Source organism: Strigops habroptila, assembly GCF_004027225.2.
Source record: "Strigops habroptila isolate Jane chromosome 13 unlocalized genomic scaffold, bStrHab1.2.pri S16, whole genome shotgun sequence".
In the NCBI taxonomy this organism is placed as follows: Eukaryota; Metazoa; Chordata; class Aves; order Psittaciformes; family Psittacidae; genus Strigops; species Strigops habroptila.
The window spans coordinates 7,610,398-7,633,747 of NW_022651054.1; the positions used below are offsets into that span (position 1 = coordinate 7,610,398).

At 35.8% G+C, this 23,350-nt stretch overlaps 2 protein-coding genes across 6 annotated transcripts in view; one reads left to right on the plus strand and one right to left on the minus strand.

Moving 5' to 3' along the window:
* TRPV3 (transient receptor potential cation channel subfamily V member 3) overlaps window positions 1-11,602 on the plus strand; it is a 29,596-nt gene extending 17,994 nt beyond the window's left edge. The window contains exons 6-18 of the mRNA XM_030472835.1: window positions 288-464; window positions 670-810; window positions 1,257-1,537; window positions 2,272-2,448; window positions 3,226-3,384; window positions 3,864-3,965; window positions 4,535-4,608; window positions 5,548-5,713; window positions 6,224-6,290; window positions 6,667-6,938; window positions 7,721-7,833; window positions 8,466-8,536; window positions 9,436-11,602. Coding sequence (XP_030328695.1) covers window positions 288-464; window positions 670-810; window positions 1,257-1,537; window positions 2,272-2,448; window positions 3,226-3,384; window positions 3,864-3,965; window positions 4,535-4,608; window positions 5,548-5,713; window positions 6,224-6,290; window positions 6,667-6,938; window positions 7,721-7,833; window positions 8,466-8,536; window positions 9,436-9,530 — 1,895 coding nt within the window. The 3' untranslated portion in view covers window positions 9,531-11,602. The remainder of the gene's footprint in view (window positions 1-287; window positions 465-669; window positions 811-1,256; window positions 1,538-2,271; window positions 2,449-3,225; window positions 3,385-3,863; window positions 3,966-4,534; window positions 4,609-5,547; window positions 5,714-6,223; window positions 6,291-6,666; window positions 6,939-7,720; window positions 7,834-8,465; window positions 8,537-9,435) is intronic.
* Window positions 11,556-22,329, minus strand: ASPA (aspartoacylase). Of its 5 annotated transcripts, none has more exons than XM_030472830.1 (7): window positions 22,313-22,329; window positions 19,403-19,665; window positions 16,818-17,013; window positions 15,573-15,666; window positions 14,696-14,803; window positions 13,689-13,798; window positions 11,556-13,147 (listed from the first exon to the last, which is right to left on the minus strand). In XM_030472830.1, exons 2-7 carry the CDS (start codon window positions 19,639-19,641, stop codon window positions 12,935-12,937), a joined length of 960 nt encoding a protein of 319 aa, XP_030328690.1. In that variant the 5' UTR covers window positions 19,642-19,665; window positions 22,313-22,329; the 3' UTR covers window positions 11,556-12,934. The 5 variants fall into 5 exon arrangements, with proteins under 5 accessions (XP_030328690.1, XP_030328687.1, XP_030328691.1 ...); XM_030472827.1 differs by lacking the exon at window positions 22,313-22,329 and adding an exon at window positions 21,361-21,420; XM_030472831.1 differs by lacking the exon at window positions 22,313-22,329 and adding an exon at window positions 21,357-21,420 and having other exon boundaries at window positions 19,403-19,694.
* Between the last annotated feature and the right edge of the window lie 1,021 nt (window positions 22,330-23,350).

The following is a 23,350-nucleotide window of genomic DNA, read 5'->3' on the forward strand; positions in this document are numbered from 1 at the left end:
TGAACGGGCAGAGAACTTAAGAGTTCTGGGTCTTTCTGGAGTTAGCATGGCAGTGGGATGTCTGAAAGAAAATCCAAGTGCATTGGCTACCTTATTAATTAGTATCACATCTTAGACTGCATCATCTCACCCAATATGCATAGGTCGAATACAAAGTGAATAGGACGGAGTAATTGTTTGGCAAATAATTTATGTTCATATATATCCCTCAGGTCTCACCCCTAATAAACATAAGATTAGAATTATTTTCCATCCACTTTAAATAATCTCAAAATTCATTCTTGTAGATTATCTGATGAAAAAATTCACAGCTTCAGATACTGGCAAAACTTGTCTGATGAAAGCTCTGCTGAACATCAACCAAAACACAAATGAGATAGTGAATATGCTACTATCCTTTGCAGAAGAAAATGGTATTTTGGAGAGATTTATCAACGCAGCATACACAGAAGAGGCATATAAAGGTATTGCCATCTGATTGCAGTTTCAGGTATATGGTTAAATATACCATCCATAAAGTAATGTTTTCTTCAAGCATTTTAATAATGGTTTAAATTCCTAAAACAACTTTTATTCACTATCACTGGTGCTATACATTGTGAAACATCATTAATGTTTCATAATGTTCTTAAGAGGTTCAGTGCTAAAAACCTGTGTTTGTTGTTTCAGGCCAGACAGCTCTAAATATTGCCATTGAAAGAAGACAATATGAAATAACTCAGAGCCTTATAGAAAAAGGAGCTGATGTCAATGCTCATGCCCAGGGTATTTTCTTTAATCCCAAACATAAGCATGAAGGCTTTTATTTTGGTAAGTGGAAATGTGATACCTCTGGAAAAGTTAGGAAGGAATACCCAAACAATTAAGACAGTATGGAACACAGGCAAGTGTGAATCATTACTGTAGCTAAATCTAGATTAGAGAACTTGCATCACAAGATATAAAAGTGACATAGCATCTTTTGTAAACTTGCTAGTGTGATGTATTACAAACACTCAGAAATATTTGTAAAACACTTACCAAAAAATTATAAATGCTGAATGGCAAATAAAATGGAACACCTTTGATTCTGAAGATTATATCCAAATAATGTTTCGTGCAAATTAAGCTTTTTTAAAACAAGAGCTAAATTCAATACAATCAATATGTAAATGTACTTGCATATATTAAGATGCTTAACACAGTCACTCTTTTATAATATTATTTGAATGCCCGAAATAAAATATGAATACATCTTACATTTTATAATTTTGTAGGTGAAACTGCACTGGCATTAGCTGCATGTACCAATCAACCAGACATAATTCAGCTGCTAATGGACAATACCAGGACTAATATTACTTCTCAGGATTCCAGAGGAAACAATATCCTCCATGCATTAGTAACTGTGGCAGAGGACTTTAAAACCCAGAATGACTTTGTAATCAGAATGTATGATATGATTTTGTTGAAAAGTAAAGACAGAAATTTGGAAACAACAAGGAATAAGGAGGGTTTAACACCACTACAATTAGCTGCAAAAACTGGGAAATTAGAGGTGGGTATTATTTCAGTAGCATTTAAGAGAAATAAAGTATGAGAAAAGAGTCAACTATACTCAGACACTAGTGCTCTGACATGTAGTTTTCCATACTGATTACGCTGTATGATGTGTCTGTAGCATTTGGAGAGTTAATTTTGTTCAAAATACAAGCAAATCCTTCTATTGCAATGTTGCTTCTATCCTTCAAGGTTTCCCTCTAACAACCCCTCTCTGTACTCTTTATACATGCTGTATAAAGAGTCTTGCAAATCCTCCTGTTGTCCAGACACTCAGAAATTCTGCACTTACTATACAGCACTACACTTACATAGTCTTTGAGTGATTTCAGAAAACTCACTAGAACTGCTGTTATGCTGCTGTAGAATTAGGCTCTTGTAGATCAACTGTCTTGTGGTAACAAATTGACAATGGGATGATTTAGAAAGTAATTTAGTTAAAGGAAGATGTAAATGTGAACACGTGGAAAATTGTGCTTTCACCCTTTAGGAAAATGTGAAAATGATTTTCTGACAGAAAATCTGGAGGCATTAAAAATACTGTATTAATTTCCTAGAGGTCTGTCATTTCTAACACCACTTGCTGAATAACAGAATTAGAAATACATTGAATTGCGCTGCTCTTGAAAATGTGCTAGTTAAAAGGTGGGGGTTTTGGCAAGTATGTGTGTGTGCTTTCTGCTTTCCCTTGAAGAACACATCTGCTTACAAATGATTCTGTTAATGTTTTAGATTCTGAAATACATCCTGAGCAGAGAGATAAGAGATAAGCCTAACAGGAGCCTGTCAAGAAAATTTACAGACTGGGCTTATGGTCCTGTTCAATCTTCTCTTTATGATCTGACAGAACTAGATACCACTGCAGACAATTCAGTATTGGAAATTATAGTCTATAATACAAATATTGGTGTAAGTTACCCATTTCTAAAATGTCTATCTATTTTCTAAGTGCACTCATTTCAGATGTCTTAGCCTATACATTTGACTGAATTATTTATAAAAGAGTAAACAGTAATTGTTGGTTCTCAGTTTTTATATTGGGAGAAAGATGAATTTTATACCTCTGTAGATTGTCAGCTGTAAGTAAATATGCATTCAGCTCCTGAAACACATGGGCTAGGCATTTGGGGAGTGGTATTTTTTTCTACATTTGAAGCATTAATTTGCCTTGCATAGGAACATAAATATGGCCCAGATGGTCAGGCTAAAGCTAGTGTCTTGTCGTCATGGTGTGGCTGCTAGCAGCTGCCTAAGATACTGCATGAGGACAGGGCAAGCAAACAGAAATACTTTATGAGAATACTCTGTCTAAAGTTATAAACTTTACCCAGCAGGTATGTATTTTAGGCATTTAGGAATGTTAGCTTTCCAAAGTCAGAATTTTACAATTGTTAAGTTCAAATACTGTCCTAAAACTTCTGTAGGAAGCAAGACCAGAACTTCACATTACAGTTTTAGCTCAGTCATTTTCCAGAGTGGGACAGGTTATCCCAGCGTGAGTTGGAATTGTCCCCCTGTATCTTGTCAGGATAGAGTCTGACATATATCTTTGAGCATAGATGTGTTTCTAGATCTGCAAGGACAGATACTGATTGAAATACACAAAACACATGACTGAAATTGTCTCGGTTTCCTTAGAGGCAGCAAGTTCAAATCTTAATTGGTTGGTTGTTATTTTTCCTACAGAACCGTCATGAAATGCTGACTTTGGAGCCTCTGAATTCCCTCCTGCGAATGAAATGGAAGAAGTTCGCACGGCACATGTTCTTTATGTCATGCTGGTTTTATTTCCTATACAATGTAACATTAACGTTGGTTTCCTACCACAGGCCTAATGAAAACGAAGTGAGTAGCTAGTAGTGACAGCTACTTAATCTCACTAAATTTTACTGATTTTAAAATACAGTGGTATTTCCTGAATTATATTTAAAATGCTAAATAAATCAAAAGCAGATATCCAAATATCTGGCTGTAGTGAGACCAGGTTCTGTCGCATCAGGTCTTCATATCCAGGAGGAAGAAGATCAGAGGAGATAATTGCATTTTCGTTTTGTGAAAGTAACTCAAAATACAAACACATAATACAAAGACAGGTAGTTAAGTTTCTAAAAGGGTATTTTGTTTTTTCTTTTAAGAAAGAAACTTCTGCTATTTCAGATAATACATGTTAGGGGGCTGATTCTGTAAATCCACTGTGAAGAAAATTCTCACTGAAAGGGAAGAAATTGTGTACCCAGAGAGCTACATACATGAGGCTTCCTGTTACTTTGCCTTTTACCTTTCAGGTTCAGAACTTAGTCTTTCATTTTGGACTTCTCTTGCAGGCTCCGCCTTATCCACTAGCCCTAACACGTGGTGTGGGATGGCTGCAGTTATCGGGACAGGTGATGGTTATGTTAGGAGCAATATTTTTAGCCATAAAAGAGGTAAGACCTATAGCAAAATAGGTAAAGAACTTCTCCAGGTTTATGAATATGCTGTACTGCTGATGATATTGGCAATACATTTGGAATATCCTTATGTGTAATTTCTAAAAGTCTCTGGCACAATACATTGCTTACACAGAATGAACCTGGTTATATACTGGAATAACTCTGTTGCTCTGTGAAACAAATATGAGGGGTTTTTCCTTTCAAACTCCCAAAACAGAGATCTGATATTTGTATAGCATTGATGTTGTCAAACTACTGGCATTAAGGACACTGGTGAATTAGAATTTGTAATGAGGAAAAAAACCCCAGAATATAATTTTTGCCATATACTGTAAGTAATTAAACCCAGTAACTACCAGCTAAATTATGCCAGAGATGACAGAAATTTAAACTTTGAAGATACAGCCCCATAAAAAGGTTTTTAATTTGGGAAGATTTCATGTCTTTATCAGTAGGCTGATTTTTTTAGAACACGACCTTGAATTAAATTATTTTGAAAACTCAATTTTGAGGCCTGCTTTCTCTTACTGCTGCTTCTGTATTTTATATATCTGTCTACATAGAGTGTAGCCATATTTCTGCTTAGGCCTTCAGACCTACAGTCAATTCTCTCTGATGCCTGGTTCCACTTTGCGTTGTAAGTCTGTCATGCACATATTTTATACTATCGATAAAATGCTTATCTACCTTTTGGTTGCAGAGAAAGTAGCAGATGCTTTTTCTCTAGATTATCAGTTTTTAGAGAGATGTACGTAATCTTACCAGCAGGTTTTCTGCAATACGCACTAATGGTTGCATGTGTTAGTAACAATACTGGGTGCTGATGTGTATGGACTGGATTTTTTTCCCAAAGTATAGTACTTTTAGCGTCCCCTGTATCTCTTTAGAGCTGTATGTAAAGAAATATGTTTAAGAAACCTGGTTAATTAACCAGATATCATTTCACACTCCTTTTGACTCCTTCAGGAAGGGAAAATAGCATAAATCTGGTTCATCTGACTGATGGGAGTATTCCGTCAGTGGCCTAGATAAAGCACAGGTGATTCCCTCTCATTTCTAGCATGTGATTGTAGGATCAATAAAAAGAGGTGGCTTAACTCAACCTTTCTTCCTCCTCCTACAACCACACTGATACCAATCTTGGGCTGCTGAGAGTTTGGCCTACATCCTATCACAGCATATCACGCCTACAAGTGTCTTCCTTGTTCACAGAAAATCTGTAATGATTCTAACAATTTGTTAATCTAAACCTTGAATTAAATGGCTTCAAAAATACTATTAAGAATTCTTAATGTCTTTATCAGAAAAATCTACACTGACCAGCTATTTTTGGGAGAATAGTTCACTTAAAAGTAATCTTTAATAAATGTAATCCTAATATGTTAATATACTACCTGTACTCATCGTATCTGTGTTCTTAAACTATAATGGTAATGTTGATGGGGAGAATAGAATGCAGTATGGAAATTAGAAATGAAGCATAAGGAGAAAAGTCTTGTTTACATATTTTTCCATTATGTTGTTGGTTTTGTGCTAGTAATTTCCCTTTTACATACATGTGTTTGTTTTTTAACAGTTTTATACAAGCTTTGCTTGTGATCTTCTCTGTCTTTTTGTACTTGTTTTCCTACAAAGAACACCTCGTGTGTCTTGTTTTGGCAATGGCCCTGGGATGGGCTAATATGCTCTATTTCACCAGAGGTTTCCAGTCCATGGGCATTTACAGTGTTATGATTCAAAAGGCAAGTTTGTTTTCTTTTCTTTTACCTATCTTGTTACGATGCTTACTTGGTATGATACAATCCCAATCCATCCTATTCAGCAATTTAGATGTATTTTATAGTTCCTATTGAAATGTCTTATTTTCAGTTTAGATACATTATTTCAGCAGAATACACTATACAACTTCGATGGCAGAAACTAGTTTATATCTTAAAATTAATATTACGTTAAATACAGATGTAACTTGTGGAGTTTTCAGCTCATATAGTTCTAATTAATAGCATCATATGCTGTAATGCCAACATTGTACAGAGTTAGTTACCCTTGGGCAACACACCTGGCTCAGTTGTGAGATAAAAAAAATCAGACCTAAATCTTTTCTGGGTTTCTCACTGAGGCTACAACTGCTTCGCTTAACTGAAAGCAATCTGATGCCTTATTGTCTATGACAGCTGTATCCCTGCAGAATTAATAAGCATAAAACTAGTACTCAGTTTTCATTTCTGATCAATATTTAATTTAATTTTTAGGTCATCCTGCATGATGTGATAAAATTTTTAGTTGTCTATATCGTGTTTTTGCTGGGATTTGGCGTAGGTAAATATTACTGGAGAAAAGCACTGATGCTCTGTGTGAGTAAAAATTTTAGCATTATTATGAATAAGAACCCTATTGTCATGATGAGAGCTCATGTTGGGGTTTCTTCTGGATATTAAAAAGCCAACTTTAGAGATTTAAGCTGTCTAGAGACTATCTGAACAGATAAGTAATTTGGCTCTTTCTCAGTTGCCTGCAATTTCATTTGGACGTAGGCTCTTTCTGCTTCCTGGTAATGTCTTCTAGCTGCTGCTGTGTATGTTGCTGGGCAGCTCTAGCTCTTTATTATGCAATGCATTTTGAATTCTTTAGGATAAAATGCCATGTATACATAAAACATTATTGTGATTAAAATCTTCTCCTGCTTTCTTCTTAGCTCTTGCTGCATTGATTGAAACTTGCCAAGATGGCAGTGAATGCCATTCCAACAGCAGTCTCGGACCTGTTCTGATGGATCTTTTTAAGCTCACCCTAGGACTGGGTGATCTGGAGATCCAGCAAAATTCAAAGTATCCTGTACTATTTCTTCTGCTCCTTATAACTTATGTTGTGTTGACTTTTGTTCTTCTCTTGAACATGCTGATTGCATTAATGGGAGAAACAGTGGAAGATATTTCTAAAGAGAGTGAGCACATCTGGAAACTTCAGGTTGGTGAGTTAGTTTGCTTAGGAAAGTACAGATTTATGGGCTAAAATCTTTTGAGCTGTACCTATGGTAACTCACAGAATGGGTGAAGTATTAACACTGATAATCCCATTTGTATGTGTACAAATAATGGAAATAATCAGGGTATCATAATAACTTTTGAATTAACTATCTTAAAGATAATCTTATGGCTCATATTTTCAACCTCATGCACTCACATACCTTTATGACTTTCATTCCTCTTGATATGTCACTAGGAAGGTGTGTTCCATTATCTGCCCAGAGATCTGTAACACAGCATGCTCTGCTCTTCCGGCCCTTGAGTCTGAGCAATGCATGAGTTCATTCCAATTCCTCATACCTTATCCCAGCCTGGTCTTTTATCAAGATTAGACATCTCTGAGTCCCAGGCTGTCATTGAGAACAGTCATATTTAGCACTGGAGTTGCTTTGTGGTGGGTGGCATCCACTACAAGTTGTATATATTCCTGTGGCAGGGTGTTGCATGAAGGTGTGTTGGCATTAAACCCTAAACACCAAGTTTAGAGTGAGATTTCTTGATTCTTCTCTGAGTATGCCTTCTGCAGTGGAGCTAACTATGGATTACCTGTTTGCGCATGCCAAACAGTAAGTGGCATTCCATATTATTTGATGTTGGAATCAGTGTTGGATGGTGGAATGAAATGGTATAATGAAACATGGAGTCTGAAAACTGTATATGCTGTGAAATCAGTCAATTTTGCATATGGTTAACCATACTCATATTAATATTTATTGTTAATAGAGAGCCAGAACTATTTTGGAATTTGAAAAATTCTTACCAAAATGTTTGAGGAAAAGATTCCAACTGGGAGAACGGTGTAAAGTGGCTGAAAATGACACCAGGGTGTGTTTAAGGTAAAGCAAAACTAGAATACTGTGCTACCAGTTCTGCTCTGTGTGTTTCTTCAAGGTTATTTCTCCTCAAAAGCCTCTTTAAAATACTTCTACATCTCTACCAATTATCCCAGGTGTACAAAAACCCAATTTGTTTTTCCTCTTTTTCATTTGTGACTGATTGTTTCAACAAAGGGAAAGTGTTCTGGGGGGGTTTTTTATGTAGACAATTTTTGGTTAAGAAAACAGATTTTCAACCTCCTATCTTTTTAATGTACAGGTGTCAGGTCTGCTTGCAGTAAATGTCAGTGTCTTCTCCTTTGAATGAAAGTGACTAAATTGATTGCTAACTGATGATTACCATATTAAAGAATGTATTACTATGCTGGTTTATGAAAAATACTTAAATATTTAAGGTGAGTTTCAAGACTGTGCTTATAATGTGTGAAATTACAAAGCAGTCTTAGTAGTATTCTCATCTTCATATAGTACATAGCACTGCAAAAGTCATTCAGCCTTTTAGTACTAGCAAAGCTGGTGTTGATGGTCAAAAATAACAATCCCAAGAAGGAATAAAGAAATAAAAGGAAGTGTATCTTTGTAGCTGGGTGATAATGCATGCTAATAACACAACTTATATACAATATAAACAGGATTAATGAAGTGAAATGGACGGAGTGGAAAACACATGTTTCATTTATTAATGAAGATCCAGGGCCGACAGGTATTGCAGAATTTTATAACACCATATTTGTGAAATTTGGGTTTGTGGTTTGTTTGTTTGGGTTTGTTTTTTTTTTTTCCCCTTAGAAATGCTTTGGTATAGTTTTATACCTTTAAAAATAGAAACTCTTATAATCTAGATATTCAAACACTTTATTGCTAGGAAAACTCACAGCTAACATGGCATGAGTGTTAAATTATTGTTAAAGATTTGGAGAGAGGGTTAGTTACAAACTCATTATTTACATGTTGGCACCAAAACATGGTGATTTTGCCTTTTCTTTATTTTAATCCAAACAGTTGTGCTTGATCTAAGTTTTACATTCTGTTTTGGCATTTGAATGGGATAAGGCCAGAGAACTTTTTAATAGCAAAAAGTATAATTTTCAAAAGGTTGTCATAAAGTATATTTAGTCCTTGAAATAGTTGCACATAGCACTAGAAAATTTGGCAAGATTTCTACTTAACGATGCTACAGTCTGCTGGTTTAACCCTAGAACATTCATGTTTATGTTTTGTGATACATATTGAATGACAAACAGTGAGTATTGACCAGGAAATTCAAGATACCCATCTGCTGACAGTCTTGGAAGTGTAACAGAGAAATGACCTAACTTCGAGGTGTCAGATGTCCTTCTGGCAGCAGGCATCAGGATCTGGGAGACTTGTTCTGAAGGCTCTTCTTGAGTCAATTAGCATTTATATTGCTTAGTAGCATGAGCTCAGTAATAATGAAAAGGCCAGACAGAAAGCCTTGTGTAGAAGATATGGTAGTAAACTGATGACTTGCTGTTTAAATAAATGCATGGTTTTTAACAAAAAAATAGATCTGCAAAACTTTGATCTTGCAGATACAGTTTCTACCATATCCTGTTTTGTTTACAATGCATTTTTTTGCAGATCCAAGCAAAAGTCAAGATAATTCAAGAACTAATAGCAAAACCACCCTGAATACATTTGAAGAAATGGATGATTTGCCTGAAACGTCTGTTTAGTTGTGCTGTGTCTGATATGTGGTCATCTGGAAGGTTAAAAGCATCAGCAGTGGATGCTGAAAGCTTTGTTGATATTTTGGACAGCTGTAACCAGCTGGAACACAGGCTTTTAGAGACGTGGTCTGATGACCTTAACACATTTAATCAGGGCAGCTAAGCTAAAATCAAATATAGTATTTCACTGGTTCAGTTTTGAGCCTCTTGGAAGCATTGCTGTCCAAGTTTGTGTGACACTACTCAAACTTGGCTCTAGATGTTTACTTGGATAGAAAAGGTCAAATGTGAGATATTTCTTCCTTTTGTGGAAAATTAAGATCATCGTGATCCCAATCCGCTATATTTTGGAATCTCTAGCTCATGAGAAACATCTTGTACACTAAAAGAAAAAAGCTAAGTTCTTGTTGTGGAGAAAAGAAAGGCATTTCAATTCTGAACTCTACTAAATGAAGTATGTTATTTTGGAATAATGACGTTCTGGAGACATTTGAAGCTTTTGTATTGACTGTCAGTGTTATTAGAGGCTTGATCCCACAAGCTGGAGAAAGGCCTCTCCAGGTCTCATTAGCTTTGCCTGATCCATTTTCCTATGTATAATCCCTTGGCTATAATATGGTGTTCACTGCTTTTTATGACCATGTATATATGCCTTCCCATAAAATAATGGGGCAGAAATGGAATTCATGATGGTGAATATTTCTGAGTTTGTTCAGTCACAAGGTCTTTACTTTTCCTACTCGGCTTTTCCGTGTTGTTGCATCTTGCTGCATAAAATAAGTTATCATATTGGAAGTTCTTCTGGCTTAGAAGTAAATTAATTTCTTATTTTCCTGAAGTGGCTGAATGCAGAAGTCAGTATTTCTTCCCAAAATGAGCAAAATAAGTTAAATGCAATTGCAGACTTCTAAAGTTTTGGGGTTTGGTTTTTTTTATTCAGAGGTCTGTAATGCATTTCTGTAACAGTTTTTATTTCACTACCTGTGATGACCTAGTTTAGTTTTTAGTTTTCTAATTTATGTACGTATATATAAAAAATTTGTTCAGTGTACTTTTAAATTTCAGTTAATACATTGTGTCTTCAGTGTCATGGGCTTTCATCATATCTACTCTTTTTTGGTGCCTGTTTTAAAGGTGCTATTTAGGTAAGACTCAGGTGAATTCTGTTCTGCGTTTGGATGATAATAAGAATTGCATTGGATTCTTACAGCTAAGCCTGTGGGCAAAATGACCCAAAAGACTTTCTTAACACAGAAGAGAGCATGAGGGAACTCTCCAGTGGAAAAGATAGTGCAAAGCTGTTTGCAGGGATGGTGAACATGGTTCTTGCTACGCAACTGGTTGTCTAAAGATGCCACATCCTGTGTTTCCTGCCATGTATGGCCTGGATGGATGGGATCAGATTGAAATCTTCAGTTACATTTTTACAGGGCATAGGAGTTTGAAAGGAAGGACATTTATGTACATCAATAGACCAATATAATATCTGAGCACTGTTTGGCCTTCTCAGTAGGGTATCTGAGTACGAGAAGAAAAATTCCTGTGGTCTTGGAATCTTTCGTCTTTGCTGGTTAATTTTGCATTGGAACTGCCAACAAAGAGTATCAGTTGCCTTATGACTGCGCAGTTTCATTTGGATTCTTTTGAGTGCCAGTTTTTGTACCAAAGAAAAATACCTCTTCACATATACTCAGGAACCAGAATAAACTGGCCTGTGCTGTGCTCCACGTTGCTACAGGTAGACTTGTCACTGGAAACAAGTTGATGTATCTCTGTGCTGTACTGAAGTCATGCTGAAGGTGTAGCCGTAACACAGGGAAGACATAAAAAAAGTCACTGTGCTGTGCAAATGACCAGGTACAAAACTTTGTGATAAAACTGAGGAAGAAGCTGGGGGGTTGTTTCTAAAAGTTCTTTGCCGACGAAAACCCCTCCTTTTGTGGCCACAGAGCACTGCCAGATCACACACACAGTCTATCTCCAGGCTGTTATCAAGAACCCTGTGAATAATGACTAAAGCAGATAATTCTGTACTTTTTATACAATGTTTATTTAAATTAAACTTGTAATTCAAAAAACATTGTCCTGTGTTTCTATTTTATTGCCATAGGACTTACACAAAGCAAGGAAAAAATACTTTAAATTTAGTAGTAAGGAAGATATAATTTGGGGGTCATCTAGACAATGAATCTTTCAGTAAATAGTCAATTACTGTATCCTTATGCAAAGTTCTCAATGTTTTCTCTAGCCCCAGTTATGTTAAAAACAACTTTAGGAAAGTAATTAAATACCTGTTTTCTTCTCTTTTTCAGCTACTATGACAGGCTTTCTCTTTACAACTATAGATCAAATCAGTCTCAAAACTCTGAGAACTCAGTCTCCCCATATGGAATTCTTCCCAATTTCCCTTCTGAAATACTCAGGTATGATTTGTGCATTGCTCTTCATTAAAACCTGAGTAATCACCAAATCTTGCCACCTTCACTGAAAACTTCGGGGTTACAACAGTTGATTAAAATTTGATTTGGCAAATGTTATCAGCAATAGGTGGGTACAGCTGGAAAGTTATAAAGCTGTAAAACATCTCGTCCCCATTGCGATAGAAATTGTCTTCAAAAGTTTGATGGGATAAGCACATCTTTTTCCCGAATTTAAATATTGTTCCAGTATGTTTCCAGCTAGTAGATACCTCCTAAATTCAAACCTTTTTGTCTTTAATGTTAAATCAGAAACAGCTTGAATTAATCTTATAATACTTAAAAACTAAAAAGCTTTAAATGTCATCTAAATGTATGCTTTTCAGAAATCATCTATTTTTAGCTTATTTTTATCTTTGTAAGTATAAAAAGAAAAAACAAACCCTAAGACTTCCACTTCAGTGCAGCAGGGATTAGTCCCACATGCAGATAATGGAAAAGAATTTTGATATATATCCCTTCACTCTGTTTCTCTCTCCCTGGCTTTTCCTTTGTCTCATATTTGTATGTTTATCTGAGGAATTAGTTTCAAGGATCACCCCATTTTACAAAGTTGAGTTATTGGAGGTTTGGGGTTATAATGTAGAAATGCTGTAGATTTTTTTTATATAAGACAGTTTTGTGGATCAGCATCTTTCTATATGATGCTGGATGTAAGTTTTATAGCCACTAACCAGTATGTGGTAGTGTGTGAACTAATGAACTTCATAAAAATACTTATTCTTTGCATCTATAGTGATCCATTAGAACAAGTGAACAGTAGTCATAATTAGCATTATGACAGTATGTTTCATCTTAAAAGTGCTCAGCAATGTTAATTAAATTACAATTTAAAATTAGATTCTGCATTTATTATTCCATCAACGACTACTGGTTGACACTGGATTTCAGAGAGGAAATCCACTTTTTGCATGGAAAATCCATGATGAGCTTTTAAGAGCAGCTGTGGTCTAAGGCTGAGGATCTGATGTGTTTTGCAGTGAGTTTAATTTTTACTGTTTTTACAAAAGCTTGTTTCTTTTCGTAATAAGCAGCTTCATTAATAAATGTTGGATAGACTGTACAGTTCTCTTTATATGCAATTACTTCTCCATCAAGAGTCAAAAATAGAGGATCACCGTTGTTCAGTGGCTGCCAGTCTTGATCCTTAGAGAAAGAAAATAAGTAGGATATATTTACCTTCAAATTTTCATGTATTTCATGTGATTTCTGAGTTTATGCTCATTAATTATATTCTCTGCAGTTTAGGGCAAAAGCATTTAAAAGAATTCCTCTTAATCTTCAATATGTAATTTCAGGTGTCTGTCCCTGTTTTCAGGTTTGTATAGCATTGACTGGTAAAGGTTAATTAAAAGGAAACTGCAGATGCTCACAATTGACATCAAACAGACTCTCATTTTAGAATTAAAAATTAATTTATATTTCAGAATTTAAGCTATCCTACTGTCTTTTTCTTTTCAATTTTAGGTTCAAAAGGGACTTTAGACTCAGTGATTCCCAGGTCAGTGACTGAAATACCATATGACCTTAGTGATAGAACTGACCATAGGGAAGGTCTAAAGTTTTTTCAATAAACCCATTGGTAATATTGTCACTTTAAATATTTACTATTAAAATATACTACAGTGTACAGAAGCAACACAGGAATACTTACAAAACATCACAAATTGAAACTTTTAGAATTTACCTGCAGTTTAGGGTGAATAATAGCAATAACTTCATCATTCTTATTCCTGGGATAATCTACTTTCTCCATTATTTTAAAAACCTCAATTGTACATGGTGGAAATTCCTTTCCTAGAAAGAATAAACGTAATTTAATGTCAAAATGAACAACTGCCTGTTAAAAGGAACAAAGCATTACTTATTCTCCTTAGAATGGCTCAAATCATTAGGTTGTACCTCATCAGAGTTTACACCAGTGATTAGCTCATATATCATAAAAATGTCCAGCTCCAGACTTTGTCCCCTCAAAGCCAAGTTGCAGAAAGATGGTCCAGTCATGTATTGTAGCATATGAAGCCCAGATCTAAATTTGCTACTGAAATGTGGCTTTTCACTGTATCCTTAAAAAGATACAGATGAAGGTATCGATGAAAGGCCTGTGTTTGGTAGTGATGTACAACACAGAATGGTATCAGTGGTATTTAATCTTTACCATTCCAGCCTAGTAATGGAGATTCTAACGCACACAATTATATTCCTTTCCTTCTACTTCCAAAAAGAGCCCACTGACAAAATGTACTCTAAAAGAATTTTAAACACCTATTTTTGTCAGTATTTTAGATGGTACACAGGTAGAACAAAATCTTACAGAATTTACTGACTTTAATTTTAGATAACATTGCACAGAAGGTGTGTAAATTAAACCCCTCTTTCTTAGTATTAATTTCTCTATGTTCTCTATGTCCATACTGTACAAATAGCTGGTATTTCAGATTCTCAAAGCATCCATAAGATTAAGATCAAGTAAACTTATTGAATCTTCAGAAAGAGGAAATAGCCTTAAAGCTACCCAGAGGAGCTATACAGGAATGCTGACTTTCTGAGGCCATACAGATGGTCTGGACAACAATCCTTCCCCCCTTTTACCTGTTTAAAATATTGTAGCCTACTTTTTTTTTTTTTAAATATTCTCCTGCAATAGTGTACTGATACAATACAGAGGCTGTATTGTCTTGTTACTTACTCTACCTTCATTAAAAAGTTGCACAAAATCAAGACCATGTTTGACAATCTTCCTCATTTTGTCCAAAATATCAGCTCTAACAACACCTTGTGGCTGGGGACCCACCTCCACACCTGTTTGCAGATGAAGGAGATTATTAATAGAGCCATAATTATATCACATGCTTAGATTACACAGCATAAACAGATGTCGCATTGGGTCTGTGGCTTATGTTTAAGAGGAATTGTAAAGTACAGAGTTACAAGATTTTTAAGGCAAGCAGAAAATTTGGCTCACCAGACAGGATCAGTTTAAAGAACCATATGTACATTTTGGAGTGTGTTACTAGGGTCAAAGAAAGGGTCACTATATTTGTTTCTCTTATCGTTTTCCTCATCCTAGCTTTCCATGCTGCATTTTAGAGAACTCATTGTTTAACATGAAAAGCAAGCTAATGATTTTCTTTCTATGGTTATGATTCCATAAATGAAAAAGTTAACCATTTGCATGCAGAACATCATTTCCCCCTTGCTTTATCATATCTTCTCTTTTCTCCTTCTCAACTAACAACCAGAGTTTCAGCCAAGGTTTATTTAGAGGATGTAAACATTTCTTTTCTGAAGCTTCTTCCTTATCCTCATATATTATAAATATTTTCTGCAAACAGTGAGTTAACGGAGTTTAAGAATTTCCATCTGGTTTCTGTATTTTGTAAGCCAAGTATAAATCAGAACTCTTCAGGAGAAGAGATAATCAGAGACATTTGACTCGGTAAATATATTGTCAAACAAATACCTACTGGTGATCAGAGCGCTCTGTGTAATGAAATGAATACGTCTGGAAACAGGCATATTTTAAAATACTTTATGGTGGGTTAAAATAGTCTTTATTTTTCATATTTACCAACAGGATGTTTTGCTACAGATCGAGTTGTTGCGTATTTCAAGCTAGGATGTTCAATCAGCAAAACAGGACAGCGTTCTGGAGCCAAAGCGTTCTGTGGAGATTGTTTAAAAATGTCTTTGTTATGCAAATATTTTAAAATGTTGTGCCACAAAGGATTACTGATGCAGAAGTGATTTACACAATGTCTTCAATATGTTGCCTTTATTTCATGGCCCTCAAAGAAGTAGGACATCTTTAGAAAATGTACAAAGCTGTATTTGTTTCTCTCCTTTCCATTAACTCCTGCCAGCCATGCTCCACTGAACTTTGCTGTCTCCTGATATAACTGAACACAGTTCTAGTCTTAAATTACTAACAGGAAGGAAACTACCCATCAGTGTTCCAAAACTTAGAATACTGTAAAGCAGATTTCAAGTATTTTTGTGTTCAACTTAGATTCTCTTAATTCACAATCCATATCCCTGTAAGACTTATTGTAACCTTTTTTTGATATAGAAACTTACTTCAGGACTCTGTCCTGATCACTGCTTACCATTGCTCTTCATATCATTTTAGTCATAAGCTTTCTATGTCTTCAAATATTTTATAAACATTTAAATGGGATACATGTAATAAAGGAAAAAAAAAAAGTGAAAATATACCTGTTTCTAAGGAAAAAGAAAAAAAACACCTAACCTCGATCTTATGAGTCACTGTCGAGGTCAATCAGATTACACTTAAGGCAGCACTTCTGCAAACCTCCCTCTATTAATACTTATCATCTTCAGGAACCACAGAATCAAACAGCTTCTAAAGACATATTGCTATTCCTATAACTACTGATGAAGGGAACATTTGTCATTACCTACTTCCATTATTTTTTACGTGTCTTTATTTCAGAAAATTAATGTTTAGCTATTTAGCATGTGTGACCCAAATTTATCCAAGTTCCTGACAGATCAGTGTGAAAGCAGATTAAATTACGTTCATTTTCATAGGTGTTACCCTAAGCATTCCTCTTTTCCCATCAGTCTTACTATCACTCATTTTAATACATGAAGATTATGAGTTCAAATCTGTATTACCTGACATTATAATCAAAATATTAATTACCTCTGATTAAAAAATCATCCTATGAGTGATTATTTTAAACAGTTTTGCAGAATAAAAAGTAGTATATTTAAAGAAACTACAAAATAATATATAGTAATACAACATTATAACTAATAATCTATTTTTATAGTTCATTTAAATTAATTTTACCTTGATATAATGCAACATTTGAATTGTAAAGTCATCCCTGGAGTTTTCAAGAATAAGGGTACCACCCATGTTAGAAGTGGTGTTGTGAAGGTCAAAAATAAGGTCATACGCATCATCACTACCTTTGGGACCAAATATATGATTGATTTCCTGAGCCCTTCTCACTTCATATGGAATATCTTCCACCACTGGCCTGCTGTTAATATCAGTACAAAGAAATTAGTAAACTCATTCCATGGCTTTACAGTCAACAACATATGTATACCCTTTTCTTTAATTCCATAACTGACTGGAATTGAAATCACCTATTTAGTTAGCAAACTGTTAAAACTTTGTGCTTGAAAAAAGCAAGTATGATTGTTAAACAGGTCTTACTATTCTGTACCTTGTGCAGAAGGGTAGTAAGATTTTTTTATCTGATTTTAACTGAAGACTATTTACTTCTCACTTACATTCAAAAATTTCCCTCTATGCATCAAAGTAACTCAAAATTTATCAACAACTTAAACCACTTTCAAGACTGGATACAGCTCCTACTGCAGATGGTATTCCAATATCAGTCCCTGGCCTTTTATGTTGGACATTACTCACAAGGTCTTTTGTAACTTAATTTCTTGTCTTCTCATATTCTGGTCAGACTTTTACAGTGTACTGTTTTGAGCCCTCCTGACCCTCAAAGGTCACAAAAAATTTTGCTATCTCAAATCTATTCCTCCAGTTTTAATATTTATAATCTCAGCTGATTATGTCTGCACTACACTTTAAAAACATGGTCTTTGCCTAAGGAAAGGTCTGGGATCTGCTTCCTGTCTGTATAAGGGCTGTAGAGGAAACTGATGTATGACACAAAGATGTCTATCTTACATATTAACAGTGAACAAAGCTGCTGTAGGTTCAGACTTGTTCCATGCAGACAGCAAAAATCTGGTCTCAATGACAGGCTTGGGATACAATGTAGACACACCCAATACATTTGCACTAAGTTCAGGGGGGGTTTTTCTCAATGCAGCTCAAGCTTCGAAATATTTTATTTTTGTAAGAAATACTGGTATTAAGTTTCATAAAGAAAGTTTTGTTAAATACTAACAAAACCCCTTGCTAACTGCATGGATATTTAAGCATCAGAAGAGATGGCTGAGGAAAATTATGGGATCACCACTGCTAAAGTATTAGAAATGGCAAGACATAATCTGTTAGGAATGTCTACATGCAGTTGATCTATTGGTGGGATGTGATGTGGATTAAAATTTTTTACATGAGCCACTCAAGCTCCTTTTCTATTTTTATAATTCTGTACTTCACATAATCTACCTCTGTATTCTTTAGTTCTGTTTTTGAAATTCAAGGTTTCTTCACATAGGACTGTTAAATTAATACTTCTTATCAAAGTCAATAGGACTTCCACCATTGCCTCCAGTAGTATCAGGATTTCACTCTCCTTTTTCTTATTTTGTAAAATCATTTGCAATCTTGAAGGGTCTACATTTAAAAGGATCAGGTGAAGGTATTCCAAACAGTCAGTAATGTTATAATAGGACTGGGCAACTTAATACGATTTAATGAGGACAACCTGCAGGTGTCTTAATCTGCTGTTTTTCCAAGTGTTCTATGTTCAAAGCAGCTGAAAACAAACAAGCCTACTTTTTATATAAATATGTTTGTCCTAAGTAAGCAATTAAAAGAATGGCCTTAACTCTTACACGTTAAAAAGTCTGTTTATCTTATATATAGTAACAACAAAACTTTAAGATGAAAAGCTAGATGAAAAGACATGCAGGGTAAGAATAACCATGCTTACAAAGTAAGTGATACATGTTTTTGTCAGTAATATTCACCTTTACCATTAAGACCTTTCTGAAATCTGATTAGCTGTTTAGCATGTAACTATATCAAGCATAAGGATGTTTATACAGCAAAGTACACCTATGGAATAGATGTCTCAAAAACTGAGAAACATAAAATCCCCTTATAAATGTAAAATCAATTACTATTTTACATAATTATAGATTTCATTTCTTCTAAAATAATTAGTTAAATTATTGAGACTTTTTGGCTATCATTTTGACATAGAATATATGATTTCTAACTTAGTTAATTTCAAGCTTTTATCTTTTACTGTATATAACTGAAATTAAACACACTTCCCAAATTTGTATGCCATTTTTTCAGATGCTCAGATGTCTAACTGTAAATTGCTTTTATGTGTTTTCTGAATACAATTATATTTGCAGGAAGATGAGCTCCAAAGCTGAATTGCAGAGGACAACATGAGAAATAATGACTTTGCAACTCAGAACAGCAATACTTAAGTTTACACAAATACAACTAATCTAATACTAATTTAAAATGCTGTGCTTAAGACTATATGTGGTTTTAGACTCATTCTACTAGCAAGAGATTTAAAATGAATCTGTTAACGTTCACACAATTTGTTCTTTTTGGGTTAAAGGTCAGTAATTTCAGTTATGTGACTGCACAGTTAAAATAGTAGTGGAACTTGTGTTAACATTTTAATCTGGAAAGGAAGCTCCTTACAATTTTAAAGAACAGAAAAGTAAAACAACAGAAAGTACAACTATTCTTACCCAAGATTATCAGAGTCAAAAACACGGTTCAGATCACAGTCAATGTATCTAGTACACTTCTTCACAGCTCTTGGGTTGGTAAGAAATGGTTTCACTTCCAATCCTGTTCTTTGAATCTCAGCTCCATTCTCTTGCCAGTGCTTGACCAAAAACACCCCTGATAACTCATTGCCATGAGTTCCCCCGAAGATAGCCACCCGTCTTACCGGAGGTTTACAAACAACAGAAGAGGAAGTCATGCTTTTCAGCAGCTCTAAGAAGTGCTGAAAGCAAAACAGAAAATAAAGTAAAACTTTTGTCTCAAAAAAAAAAAAAAAAACAACCCCAAACCAAACCCACACCTCTTTTTAATAGTGAATTCTTTAAGCCTGTTTAGGTCAGATGTGAATGAAAGTGAATTAACATTTCTCTAAGAGTTTTTGGCTCCTGTTGCGAGGTGGGGAGTTGCTAACCCAGCACTCCTCCCTCTCCAGGAGCCCTCCCCTTCATTTACCATATTTAGTTAATGGTACTGTTACACAGTTCAAAAGTTAACTTCTCCTGGCAATCTCCATTAATACATGATATAGAGGTAAATCTTGTATGAATGACAGTATGAAAAGACTTTTTTAATGTAAACTTTAATAATGCACTTAAATATCTGACATTTTTGCATTGCAAACTAGGTGTAACAAGTATACTCATGTATGTTTGAAGTTACATAAACATTACAGCATACAAGGGCAGAATTATTTAAAGAGCAAAACCAGTAAAATGGGAATCATATCTTGGCTCTAGATCTGCACTTAATGCTGAAACATCAAGTACTTTCATCTAAAAAAACAAGAACAGCTGAGTTCCTCAAAGCATGTTGTTGCTTGTATAACCTTTTTGTTTTATAATATCTGAAGCACAGCGATTAGAGGGAACACTAGCTGAAATTAAAGTGCAATTTATCCACAACTGACTGCCCTAATATTCCTGGCTCTAATTCCACCTCGGAATCGGCTAACACAGACCTCTAACACATTGAAACAACTTTGCCAGTGACGACCCTTCTAACTTCTGCAAACTCTTATGAAAAAGGAAACAGATACAGACCACAATAGGAACATAGTCATGTCACCCCCCCAAAAAAAAGCCTGAGCCAGCAACTGGACTTCTTCCTCTTCCAGAAGCATTCAGACAGGTTTCTGAAACTCAGGCCAAAGAGCAGCCCTAACTTCCACTGTGAGGATCAAAACATTCAGAATAAAAGGGCTTAATAACAGAAAATAAGCATTTTACTGCTGTAAATGACAGAAGTATTTGCAACTAACATCTGGCACACGATATAAAAAATACTACATTGAAAGGGAAGGAAAAATGTTTATTGAACAATTCCTTTTTATTAAGATTATACTCCAGTGACTGAGTATTTGGCTAGTGGCTGGGAGAGGCTTTATAATGCAGGCTGATAGACTGTAGGTTTATGAACAGAAAGCTAAACGCAGGACTTACCTAGACAAGTTCTGCCAGGAATATTATTTCCTACAGAAGTTGCTCTCTATGTTTCAGCTTATGCACACAGATTTGCTGAACCTTACAGCGAGTTCATACAGAGAGACTGTTTACTTAGACACTCAACTGTGTTATTCCTGTACTTAGAAGCTGTCAGATACTTAATTTTAGTAAGTAATCTATTAAACAAAGCAGTAAAGTTGTATTTTACAGCACTGGACAGTCTGTTCTGTCCTTTGACCTCAGTCTCTTTAGCGGTGGTGCCAAAATGGCTATTCACATGCTGCCTGAAAAAATGACTCATGCTCTGAATCTTGGTTTGCAGAATTTAACCACCACAGCAGTTTGAAGAGCAAGCGGCAAAACGCAAACACACAGTGCTGGTACGTGTAGCCTATCTTTTATTGCTGGTGGTACTGTAGCAGTTATAATTCCTTGCAAAATGCTGAATGAAATGCAAAGATTGGCTGTGCACTTACCTCATTTAACATGCAAGAAGTTTGTCTCCTAAGATCTTTCCTAGGACAGATACAGTGCATTTCCGAACATGAGTTTAGGAACTAAACATAAGGCCTCTTTTATACCCTTAGAGCACATTAACTTCTAAACAGCTTTTAACTCCTGGTCTCCCAGCACGTTACAAGCACCCGCAAATCTGTGGCGTAAATGCAGACACTTGAAAAGTTTCACTGTTCTGAATTAAACACTGGGACCAATCCCTTATTCCTGTGCTTTGCCAATACACTTTGAAAGATTATGTAAGATCGTATTTAATATATTAAGAATTCAGGCTGGTTTTCTGTACTAGATCCAAGCATCTGAGAGCTTACAATATGTGCCACAAGCTGAGAAACAAGTACAATGATAAAACATATATGAAGTCTAGCTATAAAAGTCATTTGACAAAGGTGTATTTAGGATGTGTAACATGGCTCTCCAAAGCCTAAGACTGAAAAAGAAGGATGAGCTCTAATGCTGCTGAGCACTCAGATTTTACACAGGAGCCCGTCAGAACTTGCTGTTGAAAACAGTAACTTTTGAAACAGTAACGGTTGAAAACCAGCCATGAGTAAAACCCAAAACAGTGAGGAATGCAGGTAGCTTTATTCATATCCTTGTTTGTGTTCACGCAGTTGTGGGTATTCTCCTGCGCCGGGATCTCCACGTGCTGAACGTGGCACCACCTGGGGCAGTTCTACGGGCACGGAGACAATTAAATCCCACAGAGGACCCATTTAACCGTTCCTGAAAGCGACCCCCCCCGCCGCCCTCTCCCAGCTTGGGGCCGGGCGCGTCCTCACCGGCGGCCTCCCGCGGCCAATAGCGCCGGCACCAGCACAGCGGAGCGCGGTCGGTCGCCACATTCCCGCCCTTTTCTCGCTGAGGCACGAGGACGTGGTTGTCTCGGCCGTTATTTTTGGCGGGCTTCACCTCAGCCGCATCCTTCGGGCTGCAGCGGGGGCTTCAGACTCCTTTACCCTGTGGCTGGTGCTGCTGTGGGCTCTCACGCTGGTATGTCCTGCTCTCCTTCCTGAGGTTACTGTTTTCTACAGCTTTAGCTCTGGGTTTTGGTTGCTTCTCTTGAAGAGAGGACAGAAGGCAAAGCGATACAGTCTAAAATCCTGTGCAACAGCAGATCTGGCTTCATAAGCTGAAAGGTCAAGTTTATCGGGCTTTGTTTTACAAGTGTGTCACTTGCTGGTGGCCATTAGGCTGCAGAGTGCTAGCAGTACAGTTTAAATTGAACAGAATTAACTAGAAGCTGCTCTGATATTGTCGCACATGTAATTGACATAAGCCAATTACAAATACAATGCATTTCTGAACCCTAACAGAAAAAAAGGTGTGAATTGCTCCATTAGTCTAGTTGTAGTAGATACTTGTGCTTCATTCTTATCAACATCTTTAACAGTTGCATATGATTAACTGCCAGATCAAAATAAGTGTAGAGATGTCTTACTTATACACACAAGTATGAGGTGTTATTCATATGATGCTACAGGCAATATGCACCAGTAACTAGCTTTGATAGAATAGCAACTAATGCTGCCCAACACCCTGTGTAGTGTCCTCGATGTACACAGTAATACATAGACATTTACTACAATATATACTACTATAAATAATCAGAAAACAAATATGTCAAACTACCTGTATCTAGTATGCTGTGTTCATATTTGGCTGATAATAAGGGGTTTTGACTTGTGAAGTATTTTATATAAAACAAAATTGTTTCAATGTTTTACGTTTGTACCATGAAGTACTGAGAAGTTTATTTATTGAAGTGTGATACTAATTTTTCACAGAATAGTTGAATCAGCTTTTATTCAAAGCCGTCACACTTTGCAGCGAGGTATAAGTACGCGTTTTCTATTAGTGTTCTCTTTTCAGGACTTAAAAAACATTCCTTGTATTTGAATGTATATGTACGTCTAAATTCAGAAGTGAATCCAGTATTTTTACAGCATA